Here is a 26,063-nt window from a genome sequence, read left to right as displayed (position 1 = left end):
CTGTTGCATTATCATCCATAAAGTGGCCATCACCTCCACGATAAAAGCGTAATATTGCAGGGTGCAGTAGATCTGATAGAAATTCAGGTATTCCCTGGATGACATTCAATCTTACACCAGTACCAATAGACCCAGTTCGTGCCAGCAAAACATTCCGCATACCATGATACTACCTCCATATGATTGGAAATCATATTTCTGTTCTCAAGACAAGGTAGGGTAGCCTCAGCAAGGAAATGTGACTTTCAGTAGTGTTTTTTAAATTCTTTTCAAAACCGAGAAATGCAGAGCTACGTAAAATAACCATGTAATTCCTGTTTAATCACCCTTTAACTCTATATTTTAATGTTATTTTATATATTATTTTATTATTTATTTATTTATTTTTTTTTTTTTGATAGCAGAGTTGCTAATAAGCGTTTCTTCCTTACATTTTTTAGCCATATTGAATGCCAGTGCTAATTCATCATTTTTTTTATTTTTTATATGAATATGACTGGGGCAAAATTTTTTCTTTGCCTCAGTGAAATACAAATCCAAAAAAAATAAGAAATATATATTTTCAGTCAAGTTAAGCTAAATGGTACATATGAAAATCAGCCCATGCAGTTACTCCGATTTGGAAATGTTTTTTTTAAAGCAGGCATAGGCATTCTATGGCCCACTTTTAAACTTCCTGAAGACTATCTAATCTTTCTGAACCTGCATACAGTTATCCTGATAATAAAATATGGGACCACTCTAGTAATGAAGCAGCAAAAAGGTGTTTAACCTTTCTCAGGAAAAGTTTAGAAAATTAAATATTTTTTATTCATTAATTTTTGTGTTTCTCTGCTCTATGGATTCAAGTATGGTTGTTATGGTAAAGACAATGAATTACATTTGATATATAAACTTGTGTACATCTCACAACTGAGATAGCTAAGCGGAGGAAAAATGTTTGAGAAGATTTTTGGAACCAAAAGATGAAACTGTTTATAAACCTGTAAAAAATACCTGGCTCATATCTATGTGTTTCTAATTAATTTTTGTGCCTGTTCCTTTTTTGGTGACATCAAAGAACATCTTAAATAAGCTTCAGGGAGAAAAGAGATCATAGTCATGTCAGATAATAAAATTATTTTTAAATTGACACTTCAGTTTTGGGAAGAGCAACTGGAAAAACATGATTCAGTGATGCACAGATTTGAAAAAGTATTAAAGTATGATGTGACATTTGAAATTGTTACATTTCAATGTCATGTCATTTTGCTGTTGATGCGAGCACAGCTGGAAATAATTGATTCACTATGTATTGCTGAATTAAGATTAATTTCTGAGAAAACCTGATTAAATTTAATTTTACAAGTAATACTGTAAAAAATCAAATTCCAAAGTTGAGAAATTTTGCCATGTCACAATGACAGAGTTTAGTCTAGAAAATTAGCTTTTATCACTACTAGCTTAGGATGCATCCATAGTCCTGTTAATAACCCATAGAGTTATTAATAATAGGAATATAACATAAAAGTAAAAGCCACTGATAACAATCTGATAGTGTTTTATTATAAAATGCTGATAATGGGAATAACAAAGAGGAACTGATATGGTAATAGGGCTAATGAGACTTTTTACGTATACCCTATGAAAATTTATAAATTAAATCAACCCAATACCATATTACCAAACTCCATATTAAAATAAGCTTTGGTGTTGCAACAGACATCATGATTTTTCTCTTTCTTGTGTAGCCCTGAAAAAAATCTACAATTTGGTTTACCCAACGTTGTTTTAAATAAGTGTAGTGTTGCCTTTATGAATGTGATGTATTAGTTTTGCATTGCTTATAGTCTTATATATAAATAGCAATATAAGCATTGGTAATACATAGAGGACAAGAAAATAGCAAAATATATTCACACATGAGGAATTCTTTAGGGAACGGGATGCCGGAAGTTTATTAAACTCTAAAGGGGAGCTAACTGATTTTGTAGTAACTGAGTGGAAAGTAGAAGAGAAATTGTTGAAGTTAAACATAAGAAAGGCACTTCGAGTGGATGGGATCTATCCAATTATGTTAAGGGAGGCAGCAAATGAGGTAAGGAAACCCTTAACCATAATTATAAGAGAATCCTTGAATTTGGGAATCCTTGTTCCTGCAGACTGGAGATGTGCAAATGTATTCCCCACTTCACAAAGGGGGATCAAAACGCGACATGTGTAATTACAGACCTGTTAGATTAACTTCGGTTCCAGGAAAAATAATGGAGTCATTGGTAAAAGAAGTGATGCAGGATCATCTAGACAAGGCTGCGGTTATATTTCAGACACAGCATGAGTTTGTTAAGGGGAAATGTTATTTGACCAGTTTGATTGGATACTATGATGTGGTCACAAAAGAACTAGATGCAAAAAGTAATTTTGATACTGTATACCTGGTTTCAGAAAAGCCTTTGATACTGTTGCACATAAAATACTGCTGTACAAATTGGAGCAGTATGGCATTAAGGCAAGTTGCTGCTATGGATAAAGGGATGGTTGGGTGGGAGAAGACAGGGAGAGGTAATCAATGGACATTGCTCTTCATGGACTTACGTTATTAGTGGAGTCCCCCAGTGTTTGGTGTTGGTCCCTTTGTTGTTTTCTATATTTATCAATTATATTGATGAAGGTGTATCAGGCTTAATGTCCAAGTTTGCAGATGATACAAAGGTTAGCAGGGTGGTTAATGACAGTAATAACAGTATTCTACTGCAACATTATCTAGAAAAGTTAGGCAAATGGGCTGAGAATGGCAATTGAAGTTAGACATTTAAAATTACAAAATACTGCACACAAGTAGCAATAATCCCAGAATAACCTGTGTGGTACGACACTCAGAGTAGTAGAAAATGAAAAAGACCTGGGGGTAATTGTGCAGTCAGATATGAAGTTCTCTGAACAGTGCAAACATGCTGTGAGGACAGCTGGAGTTTTTGTCAATGATATACAGGAATTTTGGTAGTAGGGACAAGGAGGTGATTATCCCATTGTATAAGGCAATGGTCAGGCCACATCTTGAGTACCGCTTACAGGTCTGGAGGCCTCATTTAAGGAAGGATGTGGAGTTGCTGGAACGAGGTACAGAGAAGGGCAATGGGATTGGTGAGTGGGAACAAAGAGGTGCTCTTACCAAGAAGGGCTTCAGATAGGCATCTGTGAGATGATCTGATTGAGGTGTTTAAGGCCTTGAATGGATTGAGCTAGCTCAGTGCTGATGGGATTCTTCCTCTTGCTCAGATCACACACATGAGAAGGCACAAATTCAAATTGAGGAAAGACTGTTGCAGAATAGGTATGTGTAAGTTTGCCTTTAGCCAGTGGTTGGTTGATTGCTGAAACTTCCATCTGTTGTCGTGGAAGTAGATATTTGAAATAAATTCAAGCAAGAACTAGACAAACTATTGGAAGGAATGAATAGATGAAATGGGAAGTGTTTTTTTTTTTTTTTTTTCTTTGCTGCTGCTGTATAAGTTTAATTTCTTGCATTATTTGCCACTGCTAATGCTAATATTCAGAAATGTCTGTGTTGTAAAACTACTAATTTTGTTCGCCTATCAGACCAGTGACTGTTAATGGTTGCTACATAGCAAAAATTTTTATGCTTTCTAATTGGTTTTGGAATGCTGAATTTAGTTTTAAGAGTAATATTTAGTCTGAAAATAACATTCTCAAAATTTGATGGCAATACAGTATTTCTTAATGTCTTTTCAGTTATGTGCTGAACTTATGCTTCTGAACAAATGTACAGATATTCTTATTTATATTCTTGTCAGTAAAATTTGTAAATAAATTTCTTTTTTTAAAAAAGTTTTTACTTATAGTGAATGCTTGTTACAAAAAAATTCCAGCCAGAGCTTCAGAATTATCATATCCCTTATTTTTCTCTGTTTCCATCCATAAAAATTTGTATACAAGTTACTGATAGGGTAAAAATTACCATATATAATCTGATTGATACATCAGAATTATCCAGGCTGTATACAATTATTGGAAAATTTCTGTGGCTGACAGCCCATCATATATAAGATGATCCTTTAAGTTTAAGTACAAAAAAAGAGGAGAACAGGCTATCTTAGATTATAGTACTGTATATATGTCACATAACTATTTAGAAACAAGCAGTTTACAGTACAGTATTAACCTGGAGCTTGCTTATTTTAAATGTGGGATGCCTTATACAAAGCTAATGAAATGTTTTGCAATAAAAGCCACATCATATAAATTTCCAGTAAAGCAGTGAATGATTTTCCCACTGGAATAAGCCATAACCTTGTGTTTTGTAGTAATATAGAATAATTACTCAATGCATTTAAAATATATCAGATTTTTTTAACCTCACTGAAATGTGTTTTCTGTTTCTAGCAATCAAAAATCTTCAGAATGCAATTCAGAAAGCCATTGAACTGCAAAAAAATGCCTCAGGAGATGTTAGCATTATTTGTCTAGATTCCTTGTTGAAATGCAGTTTGTCACAAGAGCAACTAATCGATAATATTGTAACTCTCATTTTAAAACATCATTCAATAGCATCTGGTATGTTGTATGACATTTACTTCATCTTTTATTTATCAGTTTCTTATGTGTATATTGCATGTACATACTCTCGGGAAGACTGGCAGGAGGTGGGAGGATATGGATGGAATTGGTTTTATGAAATAAAACGAATTCCAGCCATATCCTCCCATCCATTTTAGGATGGAATTGGTTTTATTTCATAAAACCAATTCCATCCTAAAACCATGGTTTTAGGAAATAAAAAATTATTAACAAAAATATTTCATGGTATTATAAATGAATGTGTAATGTATGGGAAAATGTTTTACATCACAGTATACATTATCTGTTCTTTGTGAAATATAGTAGAATAGATTATATTGCTTACACTGGTTTGCATTTTAAAAAAGTTCCCCAATGTTTTACTGTTGATAAGAAATCTGAACTATACTTTTAATAAAAAATTCAAGAGTTACTTGAAATTTGCCCTCTCATGTCAGAATTTTTTACAAATAAAAAAAAAATTAAAATATTGGTGGAGGTAGTTCTTGTTTATTTTGTATTTTTATAGATTGTTCAAATAGGTTATTTTTATAAAAAAATTTGTAAAAATAGAAATACCAAATGCTTTTTACACATTTTTGGCTTTGTATGCATAGTTGTCTGCAAACTGGATTTTTTATGTATAAGACTGGGTTAAACTTGTGTCTTTTTTGGCTTCCTCAGGCAGCTAATTTCAGTGGCTGCTCATCTTTTTAGCAACCAGCAGTAGTCGGCCATCATATTGGCATTCCAACCCCTTGGTGTCTTTTTTTCCATTCCTTTTATATCCTGATGGAAAGCCTTCCCCTTACCCTTCACTTAAACTACCTAAATTTTTTGGGAAGTAGTTGAAATGAGAATGCAAGAAGTGTATCTTAATACTCATATTGCAGCCTAGTTTTCTGAATTTCTCCAGCATATCACTCATGATTGTCTCATAATATGAGTGTTTATTGTTTCCCAAAAAAATTGCATACTACATTTTTAAAGCTGGTCCAAGTTCTGCTTTCAGTTTGGTTCATGGATTCCTCAAATACAGAATCAAGCAGCAGTTTACAGATTTGAAGTCCAACAAAATTTCCTACTTTGATTTTTTTTATATATAGTGATGGAAACTTACTGCAAATGTACTTGAAACAATTTTCCCTTTATTCAGGGCTTGGACAAGCTGTTTCATTAAGCCTAGCTTTATATGCGGAGGAGTTGACAGTACTTTGTTTCAATCTATTTGTGGCTCACCTTTAATGCTCTTTGAACCAAGTGTTATAGACTGTCTTGACAGCTACACTTTCCTTTCCCTATGTTCACTTCTTGCTTGCCTATTCCTTTCACACGGAAAGCAAGGCATTTTTGTGTGGTTAAGTCATTGCCAAGCAGCAGAATTTGTTTACATTATGAAGGAGAATTCCTTTGAGGTTTTCCTTCACTGAGTCAGTAAATAGTCTCCACTCTGTTGGTTGGTGGACAATTCCAAAAAAAATTTCACAATTGCAGGAATGTTGTTGTAATGTATCATTGAACCTTCTTCGAAAAAGAAGGAACCAGTTCTTTTTCATGATGTCCATGAAAATACTGTTGCTGGAACAGATTCTTGGATTTTAGCCTTGACCCTGAAAGCTCTGCAGACCCTTTGGGTAGATTTAAATCACTCTCAAGATCATTGAGTTCACTTTGTGTAAACAGATGTGGTATAGTGTTGTGAAGTTCTTCATCACAATAGTTTATATCATCCTTTAAATCTCAAATACCAGATTTGGGATCTGATGGCATATGTTCAAAAACAACTAGTGGAGGTGGTATCAGAAGTTCAGATCCATGGGGTACTGGCCTCACTGCCAAAGTAATGTTGTTGTTGTTGGGGTATACAGTGCTCTGCATGTTATAACCTGTTACATTTATGGAACAAAAGTAGCCAAACTTTTATCTTGATCACCTAATTTAATCCCAAAATATGCAGTGTTTACATTTTTCACAAACGATGTAATATCCTGCCTTTGTTTCACCACTACTACTGCAAATGTAACGAAATATATTTTGATTATTAACACAACAACAAGTTGCCATTTTCAAAGACACAGAATGTGAAAATTCACATTAGAAGCAGATTTTGGTTAACACAACTGCACTAAAAAAAAAAAAATAACTGAATGTGAAAGAAAAAAACTTTGCAGGTTTATATAGCTACCTGACTTGTAGATCTCACACACACAGCCGACCGGGCTAGCTGGGTGGGTAAAGTGCCTACCTGGCAACACAAAGGTTGCAGGTTCAAATCCCGCCTCGGGCTTGGATCAAAGTACTGCAAAAAATTTTGGGAGATGCATTATGGCCACAGAAGCCGATGTGCCAACAACTACCAAAAAAAAAAAAAAAAAAATAGATCTCACACATCTATATCAATCAGTTACAAAGGAAGAAAGAAAGTAGTACACATATTGCATACACATGGAATGTATATCTAAGAAAATAGTTCTTACTATTTGTAAAAAAATCTGTACTTGATAGATAAAAATGGTTTGGAATTTTTGAATTAATACTAAAAAAAAAGTACACCCAGAAGTATCGTGAATTTTGGAAACATCAAAATCTATGCAGATCATTGTTATTGGTAATGATTATATGCTCAGTGATCACTGAATTGTGACCACCTACCTATTACCGTGTTAAGCCACTGTTTGCATGGATGACAGTCACTATTTGTCTAGGCATTGACTCCACTAGATGTCTAAAGACATCTGGACATTTGTAGGGATCTGCAGCCATGCTGCCCACAAAGCTTTCCACAGTGTTGGAATAGATGACGTAAGGTTGTGTGTCCATATGCCTCACTTCCAGTTCCAAAACATCCCACAGGTGTTCAGTTGGACTGAGGTTAGGTAAAATTGGAGGCCAATCAAAATTGGTGATGTCTTCGCTGTGTTCCTCAAACTACTTGTGCACAGTGTTGGGCCCAGTGACATGGCACATTATCATTTTGGAAGATCCCCTTTCTGTTCAGGAAAAAATGCAACAAGGTGGGGCGCACATGATCTCCTGAGTTGTGCTGCCAGTAGGTCTCACTGAAATGTTACTCCATAAGCACCAGGGATCCTAGTTCTTGCCAGCAAAACATGCCCCATATTAAGCAACCACTGTCAACTGCCCAGATAGTGGGCACCGTGCATTATGGGTACATGGAATTGTGTTGCTTGTACCACACATACAGAGGCGTCTGTCAGTGTGTTGCACTAAGTATTTGGACTTGTCTGATCAACACAGTTTTTTCCAGTCCTTCAGTGTCCGACCAGCAAATGCTGTGGTTGACACCACAGCATTTGCCATTGACAGTGATTGGTGGTAAGAAGACGGTGTCTCTTGGGTTGTCTGCTGGGGAACACTATACATGAATGTGTGGTGCAACATCATTTGGAATATTGTTTTTGCATTTCCCATATTGTGTTGCAGTGTCGGCTGTTGCACAATGACCTGCCATTTGACCTGTACAGTGCTGTGCACCCTTCACTCCCTGCAAATATCCACCTTGTACTAATACTGTGTGTAATAATACTGATACTGTGAGTAATCCTTCAGTTCTGTTGGTGGGAGGTAGTTTGACACCATTGTTGCTACACCTTAACTACAGCGGGCCATGAGTGAGCAACCAACAAGATGTGCCATTTCTGATGTGGAAGCACCTGACACATTAGCTCCCACAATCATTCCCCTTTGAAACTGTGTGATATCTTTACTATGTCTCATAACTGCTGCTTTATCACTTTGATTTGCATGACCAGATACATATTACCACTGCTCTAGCTTATAGTAGTAGTAGTGGCATGTGATGCAAGAAAGCAAGTGTATGAGGTTATGCAGCATCAGCCAAAAAAAAAAAAAAAAAACACACCATTGCCTCCAAATGCCTGTCCAGTTCCTCCTTAAATTTATTCAACCTATCCACTTCTACAACAACAGATGAAAGTTTGTTCCAGCAATTAACCACCCGCTGGCTAAAGGCAAATTTCCGCACATTTATTCTACACCTGTCTTTTCTTAATTTGAATTTAAGCCCCCTTAGGTTCGTAATCTGAACAAGTGGAAGGGCCCCATCAGAATTCAGCGTGCTCAACCCATTCAAGGCCTTATACACCTCAATCAGATCACTGTGCAGGTGCCCAGTCTCCAACCACTGCAATTTGCAGAACTTAAGCCTCTCTTGGTAAGAGGATCCCTTCATTTCCCTCACCAATCTTGTTGCCCTTCTCTGTACACGCTCAAGTAAATCTACATCCTTCCTAAAATGAGGTCTCCAGACTTGTACACAGTACTCAAGGCATGGCCTGACCATTGCCTTATACAGAGGGATAATCACCTGCTTTTCCCTGCTAGCAAAATTCCTATATATCATTCACAAAACCCCATGACCTGCCCTGGCAGCCTGTCTGCATTGCTCAGAAAACTTCATATCTGACTGCACAATTACTCCCAGGTCTTTTTCATTTTCTACCACCTTAAGTGTAGTACCACACAGTTGGTACGTTTCTCTGGGGTTACTTCTACCCATATGCAGTACTTTGCATTTGTCAAGGTTAAACTTCAGTTGCCACTTCTTAGCCCATCTGCCCAAATTATCTAGATCCTGTTGCAGTAGCACACTGCCATTACTGTCATTAACAGCCCTGCCAACCTTTGTATTTAGCATTAGCATTAGTAGAAGCATATGATGCAAGAAAGCAAGCTTATTCAGCATCAGCCAAAAAAAAAAAAAAAAAAAAAAAAAACACACACCACTCCCATTTCACCCCTCCGTTCGTTCGAAATACCTGTCCAGTTGAGCTTTAAATTTGTTTAGGCTATCAACTTCAACAACAAGTGATGGAAGTCGGTTCCACCAACCAACCACCCGCTGGCCAAAGGCAAATTTCCGCACATCTATCCGACATCCGTCCTTCCTCAATTTGAATTTATGCCCTCTGAGCTGATTATTCTGAGCAAGATGAAGAATCCCATTGGCATTGAGCATGCTCAAACCATTCAAAGCCTTATACACCTCTATCAGATCACCTCTCCGGTGCCTAGTCTCCAGACTCTGTAATTTGCAAAACTTAAGCCTTTCTTCGTAAGAGCAACCCTTTGTTCCATTCACTAATCTTGTTGCCCTTTTTTAGGTTCAGAGTTCTTCCTAGTTTCTGTTAAGTGGCAAGACAAAATTGATGCGAGATTTTTAATTTGGGTGTTGATGTCAGGAATTTCAGCCTGTTGATTAGTTAATATTGTTTTTATACTACGAATCTCCGTGGATAGTTCGTAATTTCCTTCATTGAATGTATTAGAATCCAGGGGAATATCAGATTTTGCAGTATGAGGTACACTGATTAGCTCAGTTTGATGGAGGATTTTCTTCACAACATTAAAGAATAGTTCCTGGAATTTATTTGATTGTAAAATAGAAAAGGATGTATTCTGAGTTTCAGTAGGGAAGGAGTAAGCGCCAAGGTCTTCTGACAGCATAGATATATGCGTTTGAGTTGATGCATCTGAAAGTTGATGTGACCCCGGAGACAACAAGGAAAGATTAGGGGTTCCTTCCACATAAAGTTCAGAGTCAATATTTCTAGTTATTGCCATGATGTGTGACTCAAGTGAACTAGAGTAGGGCATTTCAACTTTGCTAGCGGAAGAGGAGGAAAGTGCCTCAGGTTCCGTGCTGTTTTCTGTTGCAACAGTTATAGGGCATTTTTTGAGTATTTCTGAGCCAACATCTATCACAACAGAATGATTTCCGACGACTTTTATTTAATTTTTTTCAAGTCAGATTGGGTACAGCCATTGCATATTAATTGCTTACACTCAATACATTGGATAATGTGGTCAGAGCTGGTACCACAGATGGTGCAGATGCTAGAATTTTGACAGAAGGTAGTATTTGTCATATTGAATTCAGATACTGTAGTGTTACTAAACAATTTAATGTCACCAACAGTTGTGGTTTTGCGAACAATTGGCACTGTGACCAGCCAGTCGCCTTAGTTGTCCCACAGTGAAATCCACAGATAGCAGGGGTTTAAGTAGCGAGGGGCTATGCGAAAATCTAAGGTCAAGTGTCTGTTTGACACATGTATAAGTTAAACTAAAAAATAATCGGTAAGGGCACAGAGAAGTATTAGCATTAGCATTATTGTATCATCTGCAAACTTCGACATTAAGCCTGATATAATGGGAGATTTCAATTTCCCAGATATTGACTGGATTTTGGGGGCTGGTTACTCACACACTAGCAGGGCTTTTGTGGATTTATTGGATGATTGTTTTCTACATCAGCATGTTCGGGAGGCAACTAGAGGGAGTAATACTCTTGATTTGATTATCAGCAGTGATTCTTCATGCATTAAGAATCTGCAGATAAATGAACCACTAGGTGGCAGTGATCACAGTGTGCTGAAGTGGGATTTACTCAAAGAGGTAACTACCATTAGGGGTAAAGGGAAGGGTTATTGCTTCCGTAAAGGCGACTACGATGGACTGAGACAGTATTTAAATTCTATACAGTGGGACCAACTGATGATGTTACCAACAGCAAATTCAAAATGGGAAGCATTCAAAGAACTTATCTTGGAAGCTACTAGGCTTTACATACCAACTAAGAAATATTGTTCAAGGTTTAGGCCAAAATGGATGTCAGATGAACTAATGAGGCATATGGCAGAGAAGAAAAATGCATGGGATACATACAAATTAACACATGACACAGAAGCCTATGATAGATACAAGTTGATATGCAACCAAGTTACAAAGGAGGTTAGGCAGGCGAAGGCAGATTACGAGAAATCTTTGGCAAGGGATGCAAAGAAAAACAGCAAAGAGTTCTTTACTTATGTAAACTCTAGAAGGAAGGGGATGAATCAGATTGGTCCACTTGATATTGATGGGTCAAGTGTTGATGATCCTGCTCAGGTAGCTAACAAACTAAATGAATATTTTGCATCGACATTCACACATGAGGAGGTATTCAGCGAGGGGAATGCCAGAGGTGTATTCAACTCTAGCAGTAAGCTACAGAATCTTGAAATAACTGGGAGTAAAGTGGAGGAGAAACTGTTGAAGATAAACACAAGAAAGGCACCCGGGGTGGATGGGATCTATCCAGTTATATTAAAGGAGGCAGCAAAGGAAGTAAGCAAACCCTTAGCCATAATTATGAGAGCTTCCTTGGACTCAGGGGAGGTACCCATAGACTGGAAATGTGCAAATGTGACCCCAATTCACAAAGGAGGATCAAAGGCTGACACAAGTAATTATAGACCTGTGAGCTTAACTTCTGTTCCAGGAAAATTAATGGAGGCACTGGTTAAAGAAGCACTGCAGGATCATTTAGACAAGACTTCAGTTATAGCTCAGACACAGCATGGTTTTGTTAAGGGGAAGTCTTGCCTGACCAACTTGATTGGATACTATGATGCAGTCACAAAAGAACTGGATGCAGGGAATAACTTTGATATTATATACTTGGATCTTAGAAAGGCTTTTGATACTGTTGCACATGGAAGACTGCTACACAAATTGGAGCAGTGTGACATTGGAGGCAAATTGCTGCTATGGATAAAGGGGTGGTTGAGGGGGAGAAGACAGAGAGTGGTAATCAATGGACACTGCTCATCGTGGACTGATGTTATTAGTGGAGTCCCTCAGGGCTCAGTATTGGGTCCATTATTGTTTTCTGTATTTATAAATGATATTGATGATGGTATATCGGGCTTAATGTCCAAGTTTGCAGACGATACAAAGGTTGGTAGGGTTGTGAAGGACACTACTGACACTATGCTGCTGCAACAGGATCTGGAAAGGTTGAGCAGATGGGCTGAGAGGTGGCAAATGAAGTTTAACATTGACAAATGTAAAGTACTACACATGGGAAACAGCAACCCCAGAGCAACGTATCAACTCTGTGGTACAACACTGACAGTGGTAGAGAATGAAAGGGACTTGGGGGTGGTTGTGCAGGCAGATATGAAGTTCTCTGAGCAGTGCAGACGGGCTGCAAGAGTAGCTCATGGAGTATTGTCAATGATATACAGGAATTTTTCCAGCAGGGATAAGGAGGTGATTATTCCATTGTAAAAGGCGATGGTCAGGCCACACCTAGAGTACTGTATACAGGTCTGGAGGCCTCATTTCAAGAAGGATGTAGAGCTGCTGGAACGAGTACAGAGAAGGGCAACAAGATTAGTGAATGGAACAAAGGGGTGCTCTTACGAAGAAAGGCTTAAATTTTGCAAATTACAGTGTCTGGAGACTAGGCACCAGCGAGGTGATCTGATAGAGGTGTATAAAGCCTTGAATGGTTTAAGCATGCTCAATGCTGATGGGATTCTTCCTCTAGCTCAGAAAAATCACCTGAGAGGGCATAAATTCAAATTGAGGAAAGACAGATGTAGGATAGACGTGCGGAAATTTGCCTTTAGCCAGCGGGTGGTTGGTTGGTGGAACAGACTTCCATCCCTTGTGGTGGAGGTTGATAGCCTAAATAAGTTTAAGGCTCAGCTGGACAGGTATTTTGAACGAACAGGGGGGTGAAGTGGAAGTGGTTTTTTTTTTTTTTTTTGGCTGATGCTACATAAGCTTGCTTTCTTGCATCAAATGCCTCTACTAATGCTAATGCTAATGCTAATATACCTTCATCAATATCATTGATAAATATACAAAACAACAGTGGACCTAACACCGAACCCTGTGGGACTCCACTAATAACATTAGTCCACGAAGAGCAGCACCCATTGATTACCACCCTCTGTCTTCTCCCACTTAACCATCCTTTTATCCATTGTAGCAACTTACACTTAATACCATTCTGCTCCAATGTGTACAATAGTCTTCCATGCGCAACAGTGTCAAAAGCTTTCCTGAAATCCAAATATATGATATCAAAATTATTTTTTGCATCCAGTTCCTTTGTAACCACATCATAATATCCTATCAAATTTGTCAGACAAGACTTTCCCTTAACAAACCCATGCTGTGTCTGAATTATTGCTGCAGTCTTGTCTAGATGATCCTGCAATGCATCTTTAACCAGTGACTCCATTATTTTACCCGGAACAGAAATTAAACTAACTGGTCTGTAATTATTCGTGTCACCCTTCGATTCCCCCCTTTGTGAATTGGGGATATATTTGCACATCTCCAGTCCGTGAGAACCTCCCCTGAGTCCAAAGACGCTCTCATAATTATGGCTAAGGGTTTGCTTAGTTGCTTTGCTGCCTCCTTTAATATAACTGGATAGATCCCATCCACTCCAGGTGCTTTTCTTATGTTTAACTTCAACAATTTCTCCTCCACTTTGCTTTCAGTTATTCCAAAATAATTAAGTATCCTGCTACAATTTGATAACCTTCTGCCATTTTCAAACCTTAATAATTCCTCATGTATGAATGTAGATGCAAAATACTCATTCAGTTTGTTTGCTATCTGAGCAAGATCATCAACAGTCGAACCATCGATGTCAAGTGACAAATCAGATTCATCCCCTTCCTTTTAGAGTGTATATAAGTAAAGAAATTCTGCCTTCGCCTGCCTAACCTCCTTTGTCATCTAATTACAGACTAGCTTATATCTGCCATAGTCTTCTGAGTCGCTTGATAATTTATATGCATCCCATGCATTTTTCTTCTCTATTACGAGTCTCATTAGTTCATTAGATAAGCATTTAGGCCTAAACCTTGAACAATATTTCTTAATAGGTATGAAACTTTTAGTAGCTTCCATGATTAATTCCTTGAATGCTTCCCACTTAGAATTTACTGTTGGTAACATCGTCAGTTGATCCCACTGTACAGAATTTGAAAACTGTCGGAGAGCACTGTACTCACCTTTACAGAAGCAAAAACCCTTTCCTTAACCCCTGATGGTAATTAAATCTTTAAGTAAATCCCACATCAGTACACTGTGATCACTGCCACCTAGTGGTTCCTTTATCTGCAAATTCTTAATACACGAATGATCACTGCTGATAACCAGATCAAGAGTATTACTTTCTCTGGTTGCCTCTCGAACATGCTGCTGCAGAAAACAATCATCCAATAAATCCACAAAAGTCTGACTAGTGTGTGAGTTACCAACCCACAAGTTCCAGTCAATATCTGGGAAGTTAAAATCCCCCATTATAAGACATTTCGATTTACTAGCCCACTCTATTTCTCTGTACAATTGTTCATTGTACTCATTCAAGTCATTAGGCCTATAACACACTCCTACTCTAATTTTTGCTTTCGCAGTGCTTCTGTCACACCAAACTGACTCAATATAGATGATACAGATGAACAGGTGCACTGTTCGTCTATATAAACTGGATGCACTTCTTTTGATTTTATGTTTTTCTTAATTAACAGCATAACACCACCTTCTATCCTTTCTGTACACATTGTACTCCCCAAATTCCAGTTTGGCATTCCTTATATCTGTGTGACACCACGTCTCTGCTATCCCAACAATATCCGCCTTTGATGTCTTGACCAACACTTCAAATTCATCAAATTTATTTACTATACTTGTAGCATTGGTATACATGCAAGCATACATGCTCCTACCCCTATTCGTAGTTACTCTAACACATCCCATATACCCACCTATTTCAGGATGACTGCCATCCGTCCCTGAAACCCCCACGCTCCAGGTCGCTACTTATTCTAATAGAAGTTGTGCAAGAATCACCTTCACCTCTGCCTACGGCTACTGTTAAATTATTAGTCCTTGTATCCTCCCAAGCTATCAGTTTTCCGACCCACCTAACACTGCCTCAATAGCATCAGCAAATATTCTTGCACCCTTTCTATTTAAGTGTATCCCATCCCTATAGAAGCAGTCTCTCCTGTTAACAAGTACAGTCAGGCTGAAAAAAATTCTACCCCTTGAGCCTTGCACATTCTTTCCAGGGCCGAATTGATCGACAAGGCTCTCATCATATACTCCCTTCTATCGTGTCTGGGTAGAATTGCAGACACTTTCAAATTCAACCATAATTCTCGGCTTTTGTTCAACAGTGACTTGTACTTGTTAAGTAATTCTGCGGTCTCCTACTCCTAATATCATTAGTGCTAACGTGTACAACTATATCACCTTTTGTGCCCTTAAAAGATGATATCCGCTCTACAACATCATCTACCTTTGCCCCTGGCAGACATACCCTGGTCCTGTTCCACCTATCCTTTTTACAAAGCATGTTTCCGGTTTCCCTGACAATAGAGTCACCAACAACTACTAGTTCCTGTGGGACCAGCGCATTCTGCCTTGGGGGTTGCTGCTGTGTTGCGCGATGACCAATTGCAAGCTCCGGCGTTGATGTGGTCAGCTGAGAGCCTGATGGGCCCCTCAATTTAGATCTTTCGACGGCATCCACCCTGTCCTTCAAACTCTCATATAGGCCCATAACAACGCTAAGTTGTCGCCTGATTTCCTTACACTCCTTACATCGCACGCACACACAAAGACATTCCCCATGGCAATGTCATGTTCCATTCCAGAGAGTTCGGCAAACATTTCACAAGTTGCACATTTTTTTAGGCTGTGATGCGTTGGAGAATCGCCCCCCTCAGTTCTCCCCCGAATCACAGCACTCCTGCCACTTTGTGCCCGTTGCTTTGCTGCTCTAGTTTGGGGCATGATACTTTAAATTAATGAAATCAATAAATTAAATTAATTAAATGTAAATACTACGCTATCTAATAGAAACAGTGAAGCGTATTACTCTAAATTATACGTTAGAGCTACCTAACTATCTCAATGAAGCTATTCGGCTTTTTATACTGCGAGCTATGTGGCATTATCCATTACGGATGGGGTGGTCATAATTTAGTGATCACTGAGTATAATTTTTAGTCATTATAATTATGAATGCAAGTGAGACCTTCTTAAAGTAGATTAGATGATTGGTTCTAAACATGTGTTGAATATTTTCTAGGCATCTTCAGAAGAGGAGAAAAATGTAGATTTAATTTTACATCATGTAGATAGAATCTGTGAAGTTGAATGCATTATAAAAAGAGTATTTCAGTTTGTCTGTTTGAAACTGAGTGCTTGTAGAATAGTTATTTTCAAAGCTGTTTTAATTTCTAAAATGTCATATATAAATATATGTCAGAAAAAAAATGTAGAAAAAAATTAAGAGTTGCCCTTAAGTTCTCTGCAGATCTAGCTGTGTTCATGATACAAAAGATTCATAACTAATATTTATAATAGTTAGTATGAATGCATCACACATTAAGATACAGCCACAGGAACTGTTGCTTAATTTATACATAATAATGTAGTAAATGAAGTAATGTCATTAAAATATCTGAATATAAAATATTCAGTATATATTAAGCTACAGGATTATTTGCTTATGTTATGTAAGCAAACAATCTTCTGGCTTATTATATACTGCATGTGTTGCCAGTAAAATTTAATTTCATGCTTTTTTAATAATCTCCTGCTTTCTTCTGATGATAATTAAAAATCACCTTCTTTCTGAAAGTCAAAGATAAGAAGTTATGCATGTAAGAACAGAGGAATTTACAAGGCATAGACCAGAATTCTACTGTATTTTTTTGGTATTACATAGATCCACATACTTAGCCTGTATAGTTCTATACTGGAGACTAGACACCTGCAAGGTGATCTGATCGAGGTGTACAAGGCCTTGAATGGTTTGAGCAGGCTAAATGCTGATAGGGATACTTCAACTTGCTGAGATTAAGAACCTGAGGGGGACAGATTCAAATTGAAGAAAAATAGGTTGTAGAATAGATGTGCAGAAGTTTGCTTTTAGCCAGCAGGTTTGATTGCTGGAACAGACTTCCATCTATCGTTGTGGAAGCTGATCATCATCAGCCATTTTCAATCCACTGCAGGATGAAGGCCTCTCCATCAACTTTCCAGTTCCTTCTGTTTTGAGCACTGGCCATCCATTTACTACCAAAAACTCATGAATTTCATCTATCCATCTCCACCTTTGTCTTTCAGGTTTTCTTCTAGCTCCTCTTGGATACCATTCTGTTATTTTCTTAGTCCATCTGTCATCATGTCTTCGAGCTATGTGTCCTGCCCAAGACCATTTTAGATCTTTAGTTTTGATAAGAATGTCCTTTACTTTAGTTTGCTGCCTAATCCATGTGTTTCCTCTTCTTATCTAACAGTCTGATTCCCAATATAATTCGTTCCATTCTTCACTGTGTAGTTCTCAGCTCCTCTTCCATTCTTTATTGAGTGTCCAAGTTTCACTTCCATAAGTCATGGTGGGGAGTATACATTGGTCCATTATTTTACGTTTCAGACAAACTGGGATATTGCTCTTCAGTATGTGACTATTTGCTGAATGCTATCCATCCAAAATTTATTCTTCTCTTGACTTCTAGCCATTTATCATTATTACAGCTAATAACTTGTCCCAGATAAGTATATGACTCCACCATTTCAATTACTGCTCCTTCAATCATTATGTCCCTTTCTGTGGCATACTTGTTCATAATTACTTTTGTTTTAGCCATATTCATCTTTAGTCCAAAATCCTTACTAACTGTGCATAACTGATTAAGATTTTCCTCTAATTCTTTGGGATCGTGGCTTATGACCACAATGTCATCTGCAAATCATAAATGGTTTAGGTACTCTCTGTTCACATTGACTCCTTTCTGCGACCAGTCTAATCTTCTGAAAGCTTCCTCAAGGGCAGCAGTAAACAGCTTCAGAGAACTCCTCTGACCGTTTGGTCATCCTGGAGTATAAACAGAAAATTTATTTATTTTATTTTATTTATATTGTGTCTCCTTGTCAAACTCCTTTCTTGATTTTAAATTTCCTACTGTCTTTGTCTAGTCTAATAAAGGAGGTAGCACTCTCATATATTTTCTTCAAAATCATAATATATGGGGTATCTATGCCTTTTCTTTCCAGTGCCCGAAACATTGCCTTATGCTGTATGGAGTCAAATGCCTTTTCATAATCCACAAATGCCAGGCATAACGGTGATTTATATTCATTTGCTTTCTCCATTAGCTGTGATATTACGTGAAGGTGATCCATAGTTGAGAATCCTGTCCTAAAGCCAGCTTGCTCTTTCAGTTGATTCTCATCAAGTATTCTTTCTAATCTGTTAGTAATGACCCTTGTGAACAACTTGTAGATGTGGGATAACAAACTAATTGTCTATAATTTCCAATTTCATTTCTGATTTATCTCCTTTCTTATGCAGCAAAACTATGATTGCATTATTCCACTGCTTAGGCGTCACACCTTTTCTAATGCACTTTGTGAAGAGCCTTGCCAGTTTTTGTGTTATGTCTCTTCCTCCCAATTTTAACAACTCTACAGTAACTTCATCTTCCCCCGGGGCTTTCTGATTCTTCATTTTCTTCAATGCATGTTCTACCTCATCAGGAAGAATATCGGGTATGTCGTATGTTTTGCTACTTTGCAATCCATCTTCCCCACTGCTGGCATCATTCCCCTGTTCCTTGTATAATTCTTTATAGTAGTCTTCTGCTATTTGAATTATGCCTTCTCTGCTGTTTATAAGTACACCATCACTATTCTTCAGTTTCAGTATTATTTGTCTTTCTGTATTACTGCTCATGGCTGCTGATTTAAATCCTTTGTTTTCCCATAATGCTTTTTCTACTTTTCTTGTGTTAAATCTTCTTATGTCCTCTCTGAGTCTCTTTCTAATGTTTTTGCATAACTCAGTATACTCAATTTTCTCCCTGTCAGTGTTTTTCTTGCTCTTCATTTGTCATCTTCGGTTCATCATGACAAGTGTTTCTTGACTAATTTTTTCTTCTTTGGATTTCTTTTTCCCTACAGGTTTTTTTGGGCTTTATCACTTTCAGAAAGTTGTAATATTCCTCGTCGATATCTTGGTCCTGAGCAGTCTGCAGAAGCTCAAACTTGTTCTTAAGTTACAGTACATACTGCTTTTTCTCCTCTTCTGTTATCTCAAAGACCTTTGTGTTATTTACTCAGTTTTTTCCTTTTTTTCCTTACATCTATATCAAGTGTACATCTTACCATTCTGTGATCACTTCCAACATTTACCTTATTCAGGACGGTAACATCATTCACAATATATCTTCTTTTAGTGATGATAAAGTCGATTTCATTAGTAGTTAATCCATTTGAACTCTTCCATGTCCACTTTCTGTTCACCCTTTTCTTGAAAAAAGTGTTCATTACTGACAGTCCTTGAGATTCTGCAAATTCCACAAGTCTTTCACCTCTTTCATTTCTTTCACCCATTCCAAAATTTCCTATAGTTCCCCTTTCTGCGCTGTTTTGTCTTTTTCCAACCTTAGCATTGAAGTCTCCGATTAAGTTCCAAATTCAATTCATACAAGACAACACACGAGTATGTTGTGTGTTCAGCAAGTACAGAACTAACACAACACGTCCCATCTCAAAATCACAACCCACTCATCGTGTGTCGGCCATCACAGTAATTAAATTAAATTCTAGCTACAAAATCCTTGAAAACGAAGCCCTCGTTATCGAATGGTTTAAGCGCCGTACATCACTCAGCGTGTTAAACAAAAAGATTCTCGCCAATTTCTCCCCCATTTGGAATTTAGCACGTATTAAGTTTCCACGTGCACTGAAATGCATTTCGGGAACCCAACCCGTATATAACACAAGCACCAAGCGCGTTCTCTTCCCCCCCCTCCACTATAGCTACCTGAAGACGAGGAATCTCGAAAGTCGCTCGTGCGCGATTATTAGCTTATATTTTCCTTTTCTTTTTCTTTTTTTTTCCCTCTTCATTTAATTTAATTTAATTAGGCAACCATGGAAGGTGCACTTTCCTTTCTTAAAAATTTTTTTATAGCCCATAACTTAATTTTAAACCCATAATCCCTGTAAAGTATTAGAATCCTATAACCACTATGTATGTGGTAAAACCCTCCACCAGCTAAGCGGATTACTATGAGGTGAGTGCTGAAAATTAAGCTAAGCTATACATACACTCTAGTTATTACATTACAGCACATAAGGACTCCTTAAAAAATCAAGAGTCCCCCATAATAATAATGTAGTGGGTTTTCTGCTCATCTAGAAGACTCTCAATTTCGGTGTACATTTTTCAATCTGTTCATCATCATGGCTCGATGTTGGTGCATAAATCATTATAATCTTTAGCTTCTACCTCTTAGAAATCTTGAGCATTAGTCTTGACACCTTTGGTGATGTACTTTTGAATTCCAAAATGTTGTTTTTAAAATCTTTATGGATCAGAAACCCAACCCCATCTTCACTCCTTTCACTGTTTCCATTGGTGTACAGCAGATTTCCACTTGATAAACTTATAAGTGATTCATTTCTTCTTCTTGTTTCAGCCAAACTGATGATATTCCAATTCACATTTTCTAATTCCTTTTCCAGCTCTAATATCCTGTCTTCACCGATGAGTGATCTTACGTTATAATAGGCCAAGTTCAGTTTCCGTGCATGGCAGCCTGGTTGTACCCAGAGATTCCTAGCACCTTCTGCTTCCACTCTGATCCTCTCGCTGCAGTAAGAGGGAGAGTGAAAGCTGCTGAGGACTGAGAGCCATTTGTTTTCTCCTGCTGTCATATGCTGGAGGATTTGGTCTTTTCCTCTTCATGCTGACCAGGTGTCTTGAAGAGAACCACTCTACACGTTCGTTGCCACCTAAGTGACGTAACAGGGCTTACCATCAAGAAGGTGTGCATGAGTGGATTTTAGGGAGGCAAGCCAACCGGACTTCTCCTAAATCATCTGTAATAGAGAGATATTGGATCCATCAGTGGTTTAGGCTGAGTGTCTGATAACACACAGGATGCCTGTTCCCCTCTAAGCCCCAGTGGAAGCTGATAGCTTAAATAAATTTAAGGCCGAACTAGACAAACATTTAGAGTGGCTGGATGGGTGAAATGGGAAGGGTTTTTTTTTTTTTTTTTTGGTTGATACTCTATAAGCTTGTTTTCTTGCAACATATGCCTCAACTATACCCTTTCATTTGGCCACTCAGCTAGAATTGTACCTGCTGTACTGTGAGCTGGTAATCAAGTGGGCAATCCGATCATCATTACTCACTCTAAGAACCTTAGATTGAATTCATGAAAATTTAATCATTAAATCTGGGAAGTAACATCATAAAACCATATTCAATAATAATGCATACGTAGTCTTTCAAAATATGTGCTTTCTGTTAATAATTCTGCAATAGTTCTAAAATGGAGATTATTATAAACAAGTTGCATTGTACTTTCAGATATTAGTATCATGCACTTGTACTAGTTGAGCTATAGTTAAATCTGCATTGTGTTTATTTCAGCTCTAACATGGGCCATTTATTTTTTGGCCACCCATCCTGATGTTCAAAACAAACTTGTGGAAGAACTCAAAAGTACACTAGGTTCCAAGCCATTGTCTGCAGTTACTCTGTCTCAGCTGAGGTAGTCTGTTTTCATTTAAATGAATTTCATTTAATTAAATTTTGAATTTTTTTTTCCATTTAATTGAAAGCTTTTTTTTTTTAATCAGTGAATGGATAAGATATATGATTAAGAATATGCACTGATTTCAGTAATACATTAAATTCAAATCATTCACAAAATGTTATTTAAAGATTTTGTTACTTATTAAAATGGAAAAGGTTTGAATTATGGTCATAGCAAAAAAAAAAAAGTGCATTCATGTGATTGCACTAAAACTCAGATTATTTTGGTATTTAACTGTCTAGGGCAGACCAAAAATAAAAAAGTAACTGCAGGACGTGAATTAGGAAGGGACAAGAAATAGTTTAAAATGGTACTTTAAACTCATACTCTTAATACTAATACTACAAGGTCAGTCCATAAGTAATGTCTGTTGGGCAAGAAAATTTTTTGTAATTGAGTTACCATCACGATGTTTAATATATTGTTAGTATTAAGGCATAAAGATGCTAAAATAAAAGTTGCTATATATTACACATCTGAAGTCATTACTAACAGTTAAACTGATGTCTGTTTCTGCAAATGGTCAGTGATAGAATTCCTTTTCAAGTCAGGAGAAAACTCAGCTGTCCAGATTCGTGAAAAACTGAGAAAAGTACCAATAAGACATTGATGTCAGCAATGTTCATGCTGGCTTATAAGTTTTTACAAGGAGCAGTCATTGATATTTGTGAGCCAAGGAGCATAAGACCAAAGGCTGTGCATTGAAGAGAACACTAAGATTTTAGGTGAAATGATTCAAAGTCAGGACAATAACCATATATATGCAATGATACAAGTATTAGAGTATTTAAAGAAAAGTATATTAACCATTTTAGACATGTTAGAATATAGGAAAACATAAGTACTGAAAATGGGTATCCAAACTGTTAAGAAGAGAAATGGCAGGCAGGAGATCTGCCAAGACCTGTTGCAGGAACACAATAACTTCAAGGAGATTTTTTAAAGGCCTGATGACACCTGGGTCTTTCATTATGTTCTTTATTCTAAACCCTACATGTGCAATGGTTGGCGGATTAGAATAACTCTATGGAATGGGCACATCTATCATCTCAAGCAAAGAAAAAACCTCTAATTGCCAGATCATCACAAAAATTTATGACCACTGTGTTTTGGTTGATGTTTTTTTTTTTTAAAGAAAAGTTAGGCTATAAAAAAAAGGAAAGATCCTGTCAAATATTTAATAAATTTAATAGGGGTGTAAACATTTTAGGCTCTAAAGATACTAAAAAATGAATAGCAAATGCTTAGAAAAACGGTACTCACCTTGTATAAATCTGCAATAAATTTTTTTGGTAGATGGTGGTTAAATTTAGGTTGGAAGAAGCATTAAAAAGAACTAAGGCGGGGAATGGGATGAAAATATTTTAAACAGATTTTAAAATGAGCGCAAGGAAGTTTTTTTTTTTTTTTATGAGAACCCCAAACACGAGAGGTATTAGAACCTATAGTACTTAGTACCGTGCTTGGGTTGGAGGTTGAGAAGACGAAAGAAGATATTTGTTGACATTGGACTTGAACTTCTGTAGATTGTAATTTTCAGGAAATACGTATGAAGGAAGGTTGTTCCAGAAAACGGCAGTTGAATGAATAAATGAGGAAGATGGAAGGTTGGTTCTGTGGGTTTGAAGTTGGACAGTAAATGGATGTTGGCTGGTGGCAGCACGTGTTCAGACTGTTTTGAAAGAGAGAGCGGGAATTATAAAAGCCAATACGGAAGAACAGTGCCCATGGAAGTATCTGTAGAAGAGGCATGCAGCAGAAACAGTGCGTCTATGAGAAAGCGAGTGGAGAGACTCTGTTAGAGATGAATCATTAATTAACCTAACTGCCCTCTTCTGAATGGAATCAAGAAGCCGGAGAGAGGTTTTGGGGGCACCACCCCAGATGTGGGAACAATATTCCATGGCAGGGCGGATTTGCGATTTATACAGAGTGAGCAGCTGTTTGGAAGAAAAGTAACGCCGAGAGCGAAAGAGAAAACCAAGTTTTTTAGATGCAGAGGAAGCAATATTTGTAATGTGCTTGTGCCAAGAGAGATTAGAAGTCAGGGTAATCCCCAAAAGAGATATATAATTTTGCCTAGAAATCAGAGTGTCACTAAAGATAAGCATAGGAGCAGAAGAATCCTTTTTGCGAGATATAAGACAAGACTGAGTTTTAGAAGGGTTGAAATCAACTAAGTTGTCTTTGCCCCACTGGAGAATTACCTGAAGATCGGCAGATTTTCGAGAACTTGAAGCTGATTGAGCTGGACAAGGTTTCTCAAAATGGAAAGTTGAATGCAATGTGCTATCATCGGCAAAACTATGGATAGGATTTCCAGTCAATGGAAGAAGGTCATTGATATTCAAGAGGAAAAGAGTGGGGGAAAGAACTGAACCTTGGGGGACACCGGCATTAGTGGAGAAGTTAGAAGACAGAGAGCCATCTACCGTCACCCTCAGTGAGCAATCAGAGAGAAAACTGGATAACCAATTACTAAAAACAGTTGGCAAACCATAAGATGGAAGCTTGTTTAGAAGACCTTTATGCCAAACACGGTCAAAAGCCTTTGAGATGTCAAGAGCAACTACTTGTGTTTCACCGAACCTTTCCATTGAATTAGTCCATAAATGGGTAACATAAGCCAGAATATCACCAGTGGATCGACACTGACGGAATCCATACTGTCGATCATTGATCAGACGGAAGGTTTCTAGGTAGTTTAAGAGTTGGCGGTTAATTGATTTCTCCATTACTTTAGAAAGAGTAGAAGTAATTGCAATGGGACGATAATTGGATGGGAAGGATTTGTCACCCTTTTTAGGAACTGGCTGGATATGAGCAAATTTCCAAGCAGAAGGAAAAACACCTTTGGAATAAGAAAGTGAAAAAAGGCGGCAAAGAATAGGAGTAAGTTCAGGAGCACAGGTTTTGAGAACAAGTGGAGAAATCCCATCAGGACCTGGAGCTTTCTTAGCATCAAGATTCATCAAAATCCTTCTGATATCCTTTTGACGGAAGACCACAGAAGGCATTGAATGGAGCGTGTTAGGAATGGTGGGAGGTGTTTTACCAAGATCATTAATACATGAGCTGGAAGAAAAATGGGATGCTAGCAGGTCAGCTTTATCCTTGGCTGAAGTGACAACAGAACCATCTGGTTTGGACAGAGGTGGGAGTAGAGATGGGCAAAAGTTGCGGCCAATAGCTTTGGCAAGAGACCAGAATGCTCGGCTACCATTAGGGCAAGAAGCAAGTTTTCTACTCTTAGCCTGTTCAAACTCTAGTTTGGACTGATTAATAACTGCTTTACAATTGTTGCGAGCTTTGGTGTAGGCAGAAAATGAAACTGAAGAATTAGAAACAAGCCAATTACGATATGCAACATTCTTCTCTTGGACAGCCTTAGCACATTTGTTTCAGAACCAAGGTTTAGATAAAGGACGAGATTTTAAAGTGGAGTGTGGGATAAAGGATTCCATTCCTGCAAGAATAATTTCACTGACATGGTCTGAGCAAACGTTGACATCAGAAGTTTTGAAACAGTAATCAGACCAGGGAAAAGAAGAATAGAAGTCTCGCAGGTCATCCCATTTTGCATTCTTGTAATGCCAAACAATACGAGGTTGGGAATAGCCATGAGATAAAGGTTCCATTGGAGAAGAGACAATCACCAAGTTGTGATCTGAAGTGCCTAAAGGACCTCTCACTTCGACCTTGTACTTAGAAGGGTTGTTTGTGAGAAAAAGATCAAGTGTATTGGCTGTATGATTAGGATTGTCCGGTATTCTTGTAGGTAAATGAACAATGTGTGCTAGGTCATTAGTAATTGCAAAAGCCTCAGCATCTCGACCTGCTGGGTCGGTGTAACTAGAAAAGTAAGTAGAAAAGCAGATCTCCAATCCTTGGTTGCACTCATTTTAAAATATGTTTAAAATATTTTCACCCCATTCCCCACCTTAGTTCTTTTTAATGCTTCTTCCAACCTAAATTTAACCACCATCTACCAAAAAAATTTATTGCAGATTTATTTATATAAAGTAAGTACCATTTTCTAAGCATTTG

At 37.6% G+C, this 26,063-nt stretch overlaps 1 protein-coding gene across 1 annotated transcript in view; it reads left to right on the top strand.

Moving 5' to 3' along the window:
• The window catches only part of LOC150090935 (cytochrome P450 20A1-like), a 197,488-nt gene that overhangs the window by 108,156 nt on the left and 63,269 nt on the right, over positions 1-26,063 (top strand). Inside the window, exons 7-8 of the mRNA XM_090380742.1 lie at positions 4,384-4,554; positions 21,851-21,971. Coding sequence (XP_090236868.1) covers positions 4,384-4,554; positions 21,851-21,971 — 292 coding nt within the window. The remainder of the gene's footprint in view (positions 1-4,383; positions 4,555-21,850; positions 21,972-26,063) is intronic.

The sequence above is a fragment of the Mastigoproctus giganteus genome, chromosome 1 (assembly GCF_048544385.1).
Source record: "Mastigoproctus giganteus isolate SK-2022 chromosome 1, ASM4854438v1, whole genome shotgun sequence".
NCBI lineage: Eukaryota > Metazoa > Arthropoda > Arachnida > Uropygi > Thelyphonidae > Mastigoproctus > Mastigoproctus giganteus.
The sequence above is the reverse complement of the archived record's forward strand: the minus strand, read 5'-3'. Positions and strand labels throughout refer to the sequence as shown.